The sequence below is a fragment of the Haliotis asinina genome, chromosome 9, assembly GCF_037392515.1.
Source record: "Haliotis asinina isolate JCU_RB_2024 chromosome 9, JCU_Hal_asi_v2, whole genome shotgun sequence".
In the NCBI taxonomy this organism is placed as follows: Eukaryota; Metazoa; Mollusca; class Gastropoda; order Lepetellida; family Haliotidae; genus Haliotis; species Haliotis asinina.
Window position 1 is genome coordinate 42,171,656 of NC_090288.1, and position 15,760 is coordinate 42,187,415.

Here is a 15,760-nt window from a genome sequence, read left to right on the forward strand (position 1 = left end):
AACCAATATAAATGTCGTTGCTAACTGTAAATATAGCCCTTACAATATTATACACGAACACAACATTTGGTGAATTGTCGCCAAATACAAATTAAAACTGGAGGAAATTGCATGGAGAAGAAGTTGTAAGCATGTTGCACGTGCAAATATGGGCACTAAAGCTTCATACCCCTGGGTATAAAACTCTGACAGCCCCGTTGTGAATCACTCTGTATAAGCGACCCTCAAGACTGAAAGAAGACTGTATAGACAGAGGTGTTGGGCGTCTTGATGCTGACACCACAATTCTACAAGACATAGACCTGGCAGACCAAGAACTCTTGCACAGAACCTCATCTTCGCAACCGGACAATCAGTGCAGCATACAGAGCCAGTAATGTTCCAAGCCTACGTAGAGTATCAGCGCAAACCTTCCGAAACCGCCCACGACTGCATGGGACCATATGCGACCATGTACAGCGCCTGTTCTGCGGCATCATGATCGTTGACTCGTCTGCAAGTGAGCAAACGTTCGACCTTTGACCTTGGAGCACGATCTGTAGGATGCATTCAAATTAGAAACACGAGAATAAGACTTAGCATATATGTCAAGTCCGTAGTAATGAGTTCTGTTGTAGAGGGAACGAATGTAAACACGTTCAAAACCCATCTTGCAAGCATAAAAGGTATTTATGTAAAAGGGAATCACGATGTTATCTGTGTCAAGGCACCATGTAATATGAACCAGTGTTTGCTCTTAGCCCTGAAAGGCTGCATACCCTAAGGACCCAGTTGGCGCTCTGTAGCCCGTTTTTATACCGCATTGTCCAAATAGTGCTGTTAGTTTTAACTTTCCTTACTAGTTGTATTAATTTTGTAATTGCGACATTCTAGTTGTTTCACTGTCCTGTGATGACTGGTTTTTATCATACACACACCTTCCATTTTAATGTCACATATGCTGAAATATTGCCGATGTGACATTAAATATTAACTCTCTCCATCACTGACTCACTCAAAGTGAGCTGTAGGTCCTGATCAGAACGTGTAGTCCTATATTTTAGCTACAATATAGGTGATTTCCATAACATGAACAGCTAACATACTGAGAGTTTAATTTTATCCTAATGACTGACTAGTCTTTACAATGTATTTGGATATCTTCCTTGAGTTTAAATGAAAACATTTCAGTAATCTAAATTGTTTAATCGAAAATGATCGTCGTTTCACGTACATACAACAGATGGGGATCGATATAAAACCTAGAAATAAGAGATGATATTTCCTGAAAATATAATACCCTTAGTTATGGAGGGTGAAAATATGCTGTCGGTTATACGGGCATACAGGAAACAAAAGCGGTGGGTCCGAGTGGTTTCAGTCAGTTTCGGGCCTAAGGACCGATGTTAATTTCGAACGCTGATATGTATGTGTTTTCAATTCACTAAATATCTGGATTATAACCACCACAGAGAAGTAACTTTAGAAACTGTGAATGGCGAACACGTAAGGAAAGTGTGAATGACTGGCGAGGCAGGGGCGTAGCTATCATAACGAAAAAAGCGCGTACTTACACATGATCTTTGCTAAAGAGGGCAAGCCTATCCATGTCTAAATATGAAGCTTTGTAACCCACTGGGCTTACGCCAAACATTGCTTGCTACCCGCCTGCAAGGACTTTAAGTTCAAACAAAAATTGTTCTTCCCTCAGTATCAAACCATTCTTTTTTTTTCTTTGCCACATTCTATACATAATTCATGTTTTACACTAACAGCTGCACTGAAAGCCTACAAACCTAAATAATAGACACAACACGTTTTTCATTATTTGCTGCACAGATCAGCAGTTCCATTTATAATTTTTCATAACCATCAAATCTGCACAGCTAAATCATGGGACAGTGACGGACAAGTCTATACATCTAACCCATACATGATTCGCACGAACTCCAGAGCGCAGAAGGTATGGAGAGTTATACCTAGCTGATAAGATTCTACCCGACCTTTGGACGCATGTGTTGATTCAGCCTGGGACACTCTACTCTCACTATTACTGCTGTGTCATTACTCCTGCTCAGTAACTACATATATAGCTGAGGGAACACGAGCGGGCAGGCTGACGACAAAATGGTTAAATCAAAGAAGTGGATACTTGCTACAAAGTTTGAAGGAGAGCCGAAGGACTCAAACTTCAAGCTTGAAGAGGAGGAACTGCCTGAGTTGAAAGACGGAGGTGAGAATATGGCGTGACGGAGGATTTGATATCTCCCACCCACACTGTTATAACGTGATGTACCGGTGACCGGTATTGCGCTGGCTTAGCGTCTTGCTAACTGGGTAAATGAACGGTGCTTAGCTTTGTTATGAAATGTTGTGTTATTCACACACACACACACACACACACACACACACACACACACACACACACACACACACACACACACACACAAACACAGACACACACACACTGTTGCTTATACTCAGATTCATCACAAATAAGCTCAGGGTGAAATATTTCTCTCGCCATTTGCTCAAAGCACCTTGCCTGTATTCTACCATAGCCACACCGACGTTGTTAATAATTATTTTTGAAAAAAAAATTGCTCACTCACACACTCTCTTGGTGACCTACAGACTAACTGACTGACTCACACTCACTAAACGTGAATGACTGACGTATTAATATTCGTACCGCTGTACCACGAAAACCAAAACAAGGACACCCCATCGAATCACTTGTGACGGTGAAAGGTAGGCCAGTTAGTTACAACGAAGATCCTGGTTCAATATATGGGTAAAATGTGGGTAGCCCATTTCTTGAGTTCTTGTTGGAATATCACTAAACTATTGCTAAAGGCGGCGTTTAACCACACTCACACTCAGGTGTGATTGCCTTGTGTATGTGTTTGAACTTGGTCTTTGGCTTTGGTTGAAATACATCTAAAGCCATGTTAAATTTGAACTGGCTCACTACATACTGTGGATATTCAGTCCTGCCCCAACACGCTGCTGACCCAGTTGAAGAGGTTCGCCACACAGATAGCTAATCGTCCCAGTTTGTACCCTGATTATGTGTCTACCCAGGGCAGGCGTAGAGCCTCCATTGAGCTTTCAGCAGAGGGCGGTATTTGTACACACGAACGCTTGGTGGATACAGGACTCGGTCATCTGACTGGTTTGTTTTCTAATGCCACACTCAGCAATATTCCAACTATGTGGCAGTGGTCTGTACATAATTGTAAGTGGACCACACAATCCAGTGATAAAAGGAATGGGCATCGATCTACGCAGTTGGGACCCAATGGCATGTGTCAACCAAGTCAGCGAGCCTGACCACCCTATCCCCGTAGTTACGACAAGTATGAGTCACTGAAGATAAATACGAACTAATCTCCACGAGACCATGGTTTTATGAAACTGTAGACTTAAAAATATAATCCCACATAAGGATTATCAGCTGCGATTCCTGTCAACCGTACCAGGATATTTAAGGGGTACCTTGATGATTTGAATAGCTGGAGGCCCATGAGAGGTGAATGTGTGCCCAATCCCTTTGTCTTTGGCGCGATAAGATATGTTTAAAACGTTTGAATAGCTAGTTACAGTGGTAGCCTTTTTGCGAAGTTATGACAACCAGCAGCGGGCTGTTATATCAGGTACAGCGTATCTGTGAGTTAATCTAGGACAGGCATGTCACCGTGTAAGGAAAAGTTACTTCGATACGTATTTGAATCCCCCAGATACACAAAAGCAGGATGGAAATTGTATTACATCCCTGAGTAAATATACTCATGGAATAAAATATCGCAACACGCCATATTTTCCATCGCATTAATATGTTGACCATAGCAAAGAATGGCACTTATCCATAACTAAAGGTAAACATAAAAAGAAATTTAAACTTTATTTTTTTAGGAGGAAACATAACAACAGATATTGTGTCGATAAGTATGTTTGCATGGCGTTGAATATGTGATCATTTTCAAGATTCCGGGATACAATTATCAAGAAATCAAGAATTATCAAAAAGGCGAGCCGACCACAAAGCCAATATCTGGAGTAAACTCCGCCAAATGCAATAACATCCCCGATCGCCACAAGTGGCTGTATCAGACGTTGAATTTGACGTTGAGATCGTGTGGCATGTTCCAGTGCAACCCACTGGAAGATCACTTTGGCGTAATCTACAACCCATAATATCCCTAACATGCTCTACGAGTTTCTCCCGCGGCTTGACGCAAGCAATCACCAACGTCACGTGCCTAGCGTTGTCGTCAATGCCTTTTGTTCAGAGGGTGGTCATGAAACATGGTACAACAACCGTGTCCAAGATGTCACTAATGTGCCGTTGTCCATTCAGATATGCATAATCGTCACATGGTCACGATTACAGCCATGTGAGAGGCACACCACCATCAGTGAATCCCCACGAAACGGTGTTGATACAAGGTATTGCGTTATGTATATGCAGTGTTCTCTAGCGTCAGAGCTCGACCATCGGTCATGAACAAAAGACATCGACTTTCCTCCGACCTGTGGACGCTCCTCTGAGCTTGATATTCAGCATGCTGCTTTATGCTGTGAGTGAGTGAGTTTGATTTTATGCCACTTCTATCAATACTTCAGCACCCTTTTCTGTGCTCTGATGATAACACTGGACGCCTGTGAGAACAGTTAGCTGAAACTTGACATTTTGTTAATGGCGTTCTGCAAGTCACAAAATGACAGATACATCACATTTCACTAGACATATGAATTATTCTATTTGATTGCAAATCTAAATATTATTAATCAGTTGGTACGAGACACTGGACAGTAAGCGTATGTTCTCACTGCAGTGAACATGAAATTTCTGTCTGTTCGAATCCAGGCTTGCAATGATTACCCGTACTCGTGCGTATCAACAGGGGGTGGGGTGATAGCGATATTTTCATAACCACAGAATCTGCATAACTTAAACTATGAGCGAAAAATTAAGAAAAATCAGAAGTGTTCCAAGTCAAAACAATGATTACACAACAGTCTCAATTCCTACTGACTTGGTTCCGTCCTATTGCGCAACTACTGCAATAACTAGTCCAGAATTTATATACATGTAATTCATTTTATTGGATGGATAAATATTAATCAGCATGAGTTGGTACATCTAAGCACAACGCTCCTTCCAATCCTTGCTAATGCCTCGTACAGCGAGCTCTGACAAACAGAAACCTGGAAATCGTGGAAATCTCAAAACGAGGCTCTGCCGCTAGAAAGGTTTCATGTTCCGGTTTGTGTGAAAGGAATGTTTTCATTTCATGATTTTATCACAGATACAGAGACTACTACATAAGGTCTCATTACATACCAATTATAAAAGACTCGTGACCTTCCCAATTCGTTTGTAATGAGAACAAGCGTAGCATTTTATTTATTACCCATATCTCACATGCATTACATTGACGAAACAGCGTGTTTTTGTTATTTGTATGGTTCCAAACCGAAACCGGTTTCATCTTGTGCAGTAAAACACGGTGAGCATGCAGTAATGCTATCAATAAACATTTTTGTCGATATTCTAAAGACAAATACCGACTCTGATTTATTATAGTTCTCTGTTCATGGTGTCGACCATTATTTATAGACCTCCGTCATACAACTGGAATATTGCGACGTCAATAAAAAAATCCTTCTCTATATAATATACGTGCTTACGAAAATATGTTTCAGAATTCATCTGTGATGCAGTATATCTTAGCGTGGATCCCTACATGAGGTAAGAGCGCGACTGGAGTAATGATTCTCAAAGTTATAATGTGGTATTGACTTAAACTACGCTCAAACTAAACTACAGTGTTCGAGCTCTTGAATAACATTACGCAGCCAAAGCCTACAGAATGAATCTCTGAAAAAAGGTCACACAAAAGCAGCCTATAGAGTGGACGCCTCAAAAATAGTCACACATAAATAGCTTCCGGAATGCATCTACCACATAGCTTCAGGAAAGCGGAGTTGGTGTTTAGAATGAGATGAATCACTGCACTTGGATGTTTATTAGCCCCGGTGCTTAAAACCTGTTGTACAAGTTCCTGTATACATATTTCAATACTTCACACACTGTATTTTGTTTTTATTGCTTTTTCAGGGCACACTCTTTCCCTGTCGGGAGTTGCGTCATCGGCGAACAGGTGGCGAAGTACGCAACTTTGTAATTTCTACTGAACAAAATTGTATTGCTTTGTTTTCACAAAAACACTAGTTAGCAATACGAGGTTGATACGTTTGGTTATATGTAATTATTATTCAGTACAGTATGGATCAATGCACACGGAGAGGGGAAAAACAGAGAGAAGGGGAGAGAGAGAGACAGAGAGATGAGTGTGCGTATGCTTGTACGCGTTTGAGAGAGAGAGAGAGAGAGAGCTTCCTGGGAGTTATTGACAAATGGAGGATAGAGGTATACTGAACTGCATATTATTAACATGCAAATGCAATATACCTTTATGTGTAGGCAGGACAACGTTGTCTAACGATCACTTTTGTTTTCATTTATGGGAAAAAAGATAATTTGTTCACAGGGTCTCGGAGAGTAAAAACAAGGACTACCCCGTCGGATGTCTGGTGCAGATGTACTCGGGATGGCGCTCCCGTACACTGGTCGACCCTTCAAAACCAGAAGACTTGGAAGCTGTCCGTTTCCTCAAAGTGCCCGACCTTGGAAATCTGAAGTCATCCCTCGCACTGGGAATTTTGGGCATGCCAGGGTAGGTGTTCTCACCAGCAGTGGTTGGTTTAATGGTTGGTTGGCTGATTGGTTGGTTGGTCAATGCCACACTCAGCAATATTCCAGCTGTATGGCGGCGGTCTGTAAATAATTCAGTTTGGGCCAGACAATCCAGTGATTAACATCATGAAGATTGTTCTATGCAACTCGGATGACATGGCATGTCAAATAAGACAGTGAGACCCGTTAGTGCCCTTTAACGACAAGTATGGGTTACTGAAGACCAGTTCTAACCCGGATCCTCACATGTTCATCAGAAGTGAATAAGGTATTACATCACCGATCTTGTGAAGCACTATTTAAAGTGACGGGGTGAAAGAATCTGAGTAACGCAGTCGTCATCAATATTCAAAATATAAGACATTTGACTGATGTATACGCTCTTTAAATAGTGATCGATAAAATAAGCAACGTCTGTAGGTGCGACGACAAGCACTCATAACGCCTATCTTGTTTTAGCTTTAGTCTGATTCCTGAGTGCAGGTCTCAGTGAAAGTGCCACATCAGTTCTGTGCAGACTGTGGTTGTTGTTATTGGGTGAATGTTTTTCAGCAATAAGTATATAAATATGTACAATGAGTGAGTTTAGTATTATGCCGCACTCAGCAATATTCCCGCTATATGGCGGCGGTCTGTAAATAATCGAGTCTGGACCAGACAATCCAGTGACCAACAACATGAGGATCGATCTGCGCAATTGGGAACCGATGACATATGTTACGAGTGACAAGTGACAGTGACAAGCTGTACAAACCAGTTATTAATATCAAGACAAACCTCCAATGTCGTCGCGTACGATGACGTGTGTTGATGTCAATGAATGTGCCACTTGAATTTTATTTCAACAACGGAAACATCCCCAGGTTGTAACCCGTAGAGTTTGATTAAGCGGCTGCCACATTTCAGGATGACTGCCTACTTCGGGTTCCTGGAGATCTGTCAGCCTAAGGCTGGAGAGACTGTACTGGTCAATGGGGCCGCGGGGGCGGTGGGCAGTGTTGTCGGACAGATCGCCAAGATCAAGGTGAGAATAACATATAACGCCAGTCTAATAGACTGATGCACCAAATACCACAGGGCAGCTCTTCACCTTCAAAGTGGACCCTGGAAGATCCGGGTTAGAATTGGTCCTCAGCAACCCATGTTTGTCGTAAGAGGCGACTAATGGGATCGGGTGGTCAGGCTGATGAAACATGTCACCGAGTGCCACTTGCGTAGATCGATGGTCATGATGTTTATCACTGGATAGATGACCAGACAAGTGTCAACAGTAAGACATCGAACTCGTTATATATTAAAAGATATTATTCCACACACTTATCTCCCTTGTTCATCGTAAACGCGACTGCATTTTCCTCATGGTATAAGAAGGAGGATATAACTGTTCAAAAACCAATCGTGTTAACATCGTTTCCAGGGGTGCAAGGTGATTGGCTTTGCTGGATCAAAGGAGAAATGTGATTGGGTGAAGAGTCTTGGATTTGATCACGTGTTCAACTACAAGGAAGTAAACATCAACGAGTCTCTGAAAGAGGCTGCTCCGGACGGAATTGACTGCTACTTTGATAATGTACGTACAGCGTCCATCACCTACAACATAAACCCAAAGTCACCATACTGTAACTACAACACCCATCTATTATCGACATACGTACAATGCTTAACATAATTACACGAAACCTTTGATGACAAAGGATAACAAGCGCATTGTTGGGCATCGTAAATATGGGCAGTGGAGGGCCAACATTACAGCAGTATTTGGGAAGTAGGAGACAATTGTACCGATACAAACATGTCCTGGTAACCATTAGGCCGAGAGACACATGTGTTGTTAACACGTTGGGCAGAAACCTGGCCTCCAACATTCTGTAGGCAACACTACATATACAGTATGTACAAGGCCTAGTCATATTTACTTTACATGCTGCACCCGAAACACCAACTGTTTGCAATGGCGGATCGCTGTAGGGTTGAGGGTGGTCAGGGGGTTCGAACTCCCCAACGATTTGCCAACATCCCATGCGTACAACACCCTCCTAGTACAGCTAGTACAGCGCCCCTCCACCCACAGTCAAGGCCATTTACGTCCGTCCGCGTCTTCAAAACATGCACATTGCAATCCTTGATGCACACTAAAGATACACAATTTATATGACATTTGAGGATAAGGATGAAAAGACAGCGAATCGGGCACAAAGAAGTATGGTGGTGACCGGGTCCTGAAACAGGGTTGAACAGTGACTGGACAAAGCGGGCCAGGGCTCATCACTAAGACGGCTACACGTGTAGGCAATAGAACAGGATTGAACACTTATTGTGAATGTAGAAATACATATTTAGCTAGATTATTAGTACGAGAAGCATTTTTTTAGATTACAACAATTGTAAAAATTTATGGAGAGATGGAGAAGAGCAATATTACTTTGGGAGCAGGGCCGGTCGAAAAATTGTTATAAAAGTTACATTCTAAGCAGAAGTGGGATTCAGAAGTGGGTACAATACAAAAAGAGCATAATATTTCGCTTCATGCTTGGCCGATCATTCGTCCTATTGATGGTTAGAGCATCGGAGCTTACAGAGTGCAATACGGAAAACTGGAAGATAACTTGATATGTTTTCAAAGAAACACTGGTTATCAATTACAACACACCTTTCCTTAAAACTGGAAATAAAACTGCTAATACAGCCTACATCTTAATTAACCCATACATAGCCGAAGCCGTAACCAAACAACACTTTTGTAACATTTAATGCCCAACACTTCCTTCCAGCTTCTGTCAAACTATACTGAGACTTATAGGCTTTGGGACAACAATCTCGCCCAATATTTAATAATTTTAAAGTACTGATTAACACTATGGGAATATCTACCAAATTGGTCTACAGGGGTAAATTAACGTCAACCTTGATGAAAGTAAACTAAAATCATGATGTTTAAAAAGAGGATCTAAACTGTCAAATTAAGAAAAAGTCTATAAATCAAATGCACTTGAAACTGTCACACCCTACCAGTATCTTGGCGTATCATTTAAAAGAACTTTATATTGGTCCTTATCTGCCGAAAACATATCAGTTAAGGCAAAGATAGCTTTAGTGACCATTACAAAATGCCTTTGTAGCTTTCAGAACTTGTCAGATGATATCTACTTCAAAATATTGGACTGTAAGAAACCCATGTTCACTTGTTATATGGGTCAGAATTATGGGGTTTTCATAAACATGAAGGCTTGGAAAGGGTATTACATTGCATGTAAACGATTCCTTGGTTTGCGAATGTCAACAGCAAATTATTGTATTTGGAGAAACTGGTACGTACCCTATCCATGTGTAGACTGTTAAAGGTTGTACTGTTTACTGGTTTAAAGCTCCTCTCCATGCCCTCTTCACGCTGCCCATCTAAAGCCTACAAAATGTCATGTAATCGTAGATTCAAACGCAAGCATCGAGCGAAATAGGTTTAATTGGGCTTTACATGTAAAAACTGTTCTCTTTAGATTTGAACATGGATATGGCAGGGAGTTGGAAATAAACACCATTTCTTAAATTTACCCGTAAGAACAAGCAAAGATTGATTTATACAGGCACGGCATGCAGAACTGCAAAATAGCCGCTGTACATTTACTTATTCCCTGTTAAAAGAAACTTTCATGTGTGAATCATATGTGCGCTATGTCAGGCCTACGAAAGTAATAATAGCCATGTCACAGTTTCGTTCCGTTATCATGACTTAGGCTGTTGTAAGGGAAACTTTCACAAGCAATCTACTGTGTGCAAATACTGTAAATTGAATGTCCTGGAAGATGAATACCATGTTCTTCCAATTTGTGATTATTATAGAAACATTAGAAGCAAAATATATACCCAGTTATTTTACGAAACAACCGTCAAAACATAAATTTATCAAACTTTTGTCAACTTCAAATCACATGTTTATTGGAAATAAACCGCTCTTTTTATCAATCGTGTTACTTAGAAGAGAAATCCACTCTGCTGTTGAACTGTGTAAATACATGTGGCATGTGGCCTTCTGTTCTGAATAAAGATTGAATAATTCATTGAATAGGGAATATCTACCCACTTCACCACGAGCTACCAAATTTGGCGTCCTTACCTGAACAGCATCTTGACAATGGGAGAGCAGGTCTGTTATTAATTTGCAGAAAATGCGACACATTATGCTGTGGAACAACTGCACACTGTTAAACAAGGGTTTCCAAACAGCAGCTGGAAACAACGAAGTCTATGACAATAGTGAATAGTGAAGACGCCTGGGTCTCTTTCCAAGAAAGGTTAACCTTAGCTCCCGCTCTTTACACTGCATTACGGCTGCCTTTGTGACTTATGACCACAGTAGGGCTGTCTAAAAACTGAAACTTGACAAGAAGCATTTACTGTTACAGGTGGGAGGAGACTTCACGTCAACAGCACTTCAGCATATGAATTTGTTCGGCAGGATTTCTATTTGTGGTGGTATTTCAGTCTACAATGCCACAAAGCCACCTATCGGTAAGTATTTATCGAGCTATACCACTAGCATACCCTCTTGGAATTTGTTGGATATTTGGTGAGATATCAGGTTATGCACGCATATCAAGCTCGTGCGTGCTTGGTTAAAAAAATGCCGTGTAATTGTATTTGGACCGAAATGTCGAAGTTGGGCGTGGGAGTTGTTACAGGCCTTCCAACACTATCTATACTGTGAGGGCCATATCCAACTTGAAACACAGTGTCATTACATGGCAAACTACGGAACAAACTGCTATGTGCATGGACAGATGATGGACTTGTTTTGTAAGACAGGAGTCGTGGCAGGTTGTTTTAATGCGATCAGATGCATTTAAAATTACATCATCAGATAGACAATTTACATCAGGTGTCTCTTCTCTGAAAATATTATATCTGAATATGATCGCCAGCTATGATATTAATCAGTTACCACATAAACATGACTATTAGGACAATCATGTAGTTTGCGAATGAAAACTACTGGAAGAGTCCTGTTCAGTAATTGGACTGATGGCATGGATGCTTCCATGAAGATGTTTCCATGTCAGTTATGATTTGTACATGACGTGCAGTCTCTTTATCTGCAAACATGTTTAGTGTTAGATATATCTGTTAAATCATCGTTCGTGTTATTTGTCAGCAGCACAGTCGAAATCCCGTGAACAGTGATGGAATTTTGACGATGAAAGTTGCATTTTCAACAGGCTTCCTATTTTCTTCTATACATTCATGTAAATTTATTTTGTGTCGTCCCGTGAAGATCTGGGGTGGGATAGGTCATCAGCAACCCATACTTGCCTCAAAAGGCAACAATTCTTGTCGTAAAAGGCGAATAACGGGATTGGGTGGTCAGACTCGCTGACTTGATTGACACATGTCATCAGTTCCTAATTCAGCAGATCGATGCTCATGCTGTTGATCACTGGATTGTCTAGTCCAGACTCGACTATTTACAGACCGCCGCCATATAGCTGGACTAATGGTGAGTGCTTGTAAAACTAAACTCGCTCACTCACTATTTCGTGTCTACTCTCAGGCCCCAGCCCCTATATGACCATCCTGTCCAAACAACTGAAAATTGAAGGTTTCATTGTGTACCGGTGGTGGAAAAGATTCTTGGAGGGCAAAGCTGAAATGAAGAAATGGATAGATGAGGTAAGTATCGAGATCAAGTATATATTCAATAATATTCAACTGTGTTCCGGCTTTGGAGATGATAATGTTAAAGAGTTGTGTCCAGCGTCAGGAGACTTCTTCCAAAGATCAGTTTTGTTCGACATAAAAGCCAGATTATCACAACGGTTGTCGGTAAAACCACTGTCTCGACATTTTACCACGAGGGGTCACGGAAATATCTCATCATTTCCACAAGACTTATTCCATATTCCATTCTATTATATATTACAGGGAAAGATCAAGTACAGAGAAACGGTTGAAGAGGGTTTCGATAACATGCCCAAGATCTTCATGTCGCTCTTGAAAGGAGCCAACATTGGGAAGATGATCGTCAAAGCTTAGATATCAAAGCGATAACTGATCATATCAGTTTGCATACTATATATGCTTGTGTTTATGAATATTTATTCATTCTTGTAGCATTATAGCTGACTGTTATTCTGTGAAACTTTGCAACATTAATATGTTATATATATATCATATATATTTATATATGGAGAAATAACAAAAAAAACGTGTTTGTAGAATGAAAGCTGTATTCTTTCAATCTATTGTCGGAGTGAGTTAATATTTAACGTCACATCGGTAATATTTCAGCAATATCGTGACGAGAACATTTAACACTGAAATGGAATATATGTGTATTATAACAAGCCTGTCGATGTCGACAGTAAAACAACTAGAACATCACAATTAGCATTATCACTAGCGTGGTGAGTTTAAACTAAGATCACTATTTGGACAATTCTATATAAAACAAGCTACAGATCGCCAATAACAGACGGTAGATCACCATACTAGGGGTCATGGTCTATTGTCGGAAAACAAAAACAATACAGTTAATCAGGTCAACGACAAATATGATTTATTACAAATATTTACAAGATTCTATTTTCCCCATTTAGCCACAAACACGTATTTAGTTAAGGTATTAAGCCCTGTCTGCCACCAAGCACCTTTGATCAGCTTGTTGCAATGTCGCCAGCCTGCACAACAGAACGGGCTTGTACAGTGACCTAAATTCAGCACTAGTGTTGAACAAAGACCGATTACAAGCGTACCGCCGTTTCCTGTTGTTTCTGTTTCTTTTTTCACAAAAAACAACTGGATCGGGTAATTGACACCCCGACTGGAGCAGTGTTCCAGGAGATCGCATAGTGTACCCATCATTGGGAGTAAATGAGTTAAGATTTAAAGTCACATCGGCAATTTTTCAGTCTTATTGTGACGCGAACATTCAATGGTGTGTGTCTTGTGTGTGCGCGCACTTCATTTTCACGCGAGTTTCAATGGTCATTTAACAAAGTTTCGGGACAAAAGGGGGATAGGGCGCAGCCCTGCAACCCACCCCTCTGGATCCGCCAATGGACAACACGCGATAGCGCCAAAAGCTACTTGACAAACGAATGTGTTTATTGAAAAAAATCCTACTCCCACTTACTGCAAATAGCTAATCGCTCTCATTATGCGTCAATATTCAAGACTTTGAAACATTTAAAGATCTGTTGCAGAATTATTGTCTCCGTCAGGGAGCCACGACATACTACATAACAGTTCAGTTGTCTGGCCATGCACGACAAATTTTAGTATCACGTCACACTGCATGTCATGACGTGATTGTACGGAAGATGTGTACAATGTCACCCCGTTTGAGAAGTGCAAGTGCACGAACGCAGATTCACAGTGATTGTCTACTAGTTGAGATCAGTTGAGGTTTTGTTGATTCCTTGAAAGATATGACAAAATACAAAACAAACACGCTAATGTACAGTATTAATGTAACCGGGATGTGTATGGATACATTGAAGGCCAGACACTGATTACATGTTGTGAGATCTATATCTTTACGGACAGACACCCTGAGTGACAGAAAAAATCTGATATAAGCACGTGTAAGTATATGTAAACATGTGTGTGTGTGTGTGTGTGTGTGTGTGTGTGTGTGTGTGTGTGTCATTGCATTTAGCACATCATTGTTAACATACAAGGAAAAAGGAAAAGAACTGCTAACAGACGCACATTAAAAGATGTTTTAGGGGTAAACTTTACATTGCTATTAACACATTGACTGAAACCACCGAGAAAGATAACTCCTTTTACTATGAGAACGTTTCAAACAAAACTAAACTCAAGTGCAGAATTTTTTTCTCATGTTTTTTCCCCTAAAATTATGTATACAGATTTTAAGTCACTAGTACAGTATAAATACAAATAGCTTCATAATACACAAGTACAGCGTATCCTACATCACATTGTCAAGTATCATACTGTTCAGAAGTATGTAAAATGATCAAACTAAGCGTGTACATTAATTATTACACGTTTGGAGACTTAGTACAGTGCAGGTAGTTCAGCAATACAAAAGTACAATGTTTCTTTAGTCACTTTGTCAATATCATGTTGTCCCAAAACATGCTAAATGATCAAACTAAACATATTTATGGAGTGTGAAAATGTTTACAGACTTTACCTCAATAATACAGTTTAGTATAGGTAACTTTGAAGTACTCAAGTACATTGTTTCCTTGATCATATTGTTAATATCATGCTGCACACACGTATACAAAAATGGTCAACTAATCATGTATATGGAGTGTACATGTTTGCAAACTTTACCTCATTTGTGTAACACAGTACAGGTAGCTTCGTAGTACACAAGTACAGTCACTGTGTATCCTCAATCACATTGTCAAATATCATGCTACTCACAAGTGTAGAAACTAGTTAACTAAGCATATTTATGGACTGTTACACGTTTACAGACTTTACCTCATCTGTGCAGCACAATACAGGCAGCTCCATGTATAGAAGTACGGTGTTTCTTTAATCACATTGTCAAATATCATGATGCTCAAAAATATGTAAAACGGTCAAATAAGCATATATCTGAAGTGTTACATGTTCTACACGTCTGTTGATAAAGTTAATCCTTAGCAAATAATGTATGGAAGGAGGACCAGAAGCTAAAGAATTTGGCATAATTACAATTAGAAAAAGCTATCACTTTTGTTGCCTCATAATATTTGATTTCTCCTTTAATATATCTAATATTCAGAGTTTGCCTCTTTCTGCTTTTTCTGTAGATAGCTTCTTTAGCTACCAAAATTACAGCATTCAATGGGTTATAATGTTTACCTTTAAATCCAAACATAATATTATCTAGTGAAAACTTTTTTTCACCCTCTGAAACAGTTTTGAGCCACTTTTGAATTTCCTTCCATATCTTTTTTTTTACACAAGGACATTCAAACAACAGATGTACCATAGTTTCTGATTCTTGTCCACACAAATTACATAAGTGTGATTCAGATATTCCTATTTTGTACAGAAAGCCAT

The 15,760-nt window shown here is 40.1% G+C and overlaps 1 protein-coding gene across 1 annotated transcript; it reads left to right on the forward strand.

The window, feature by feature from the left end:
* The first annotated feature begins 1,834 nt into the window (after positions 1–1,834).
* On the forward strand, positions 1,835–13,492 carry LOC137295820 (prostaglandin reductase 1-like). Its single transcript, XM_067827373.1, has 9 exons — positions 1,835–2,212; positions 5,689–5,734; positions 6,104–6,154; positions 6,537–6,722; positions 7,649–7,766; positions 8,160–8,312; positions 11,143–11,248; positions 12,285–12,403; positions 12,656–13,492. The coding sequence occupies exons 1-9, from the start codon at positions 2,107–2,109 to the stop codon at positions 12,764–12,766; spliced, it is 996 nt and encodes a 331-aa protein (XP_067683474.1). The 5' UTR covers positions 1,835–2,106; the 3' UTR covers positions 12,767–13,492.
* The last annotated feature ends 2,268 nt before the right edge of the window (positions 13,493–15,760 follow it).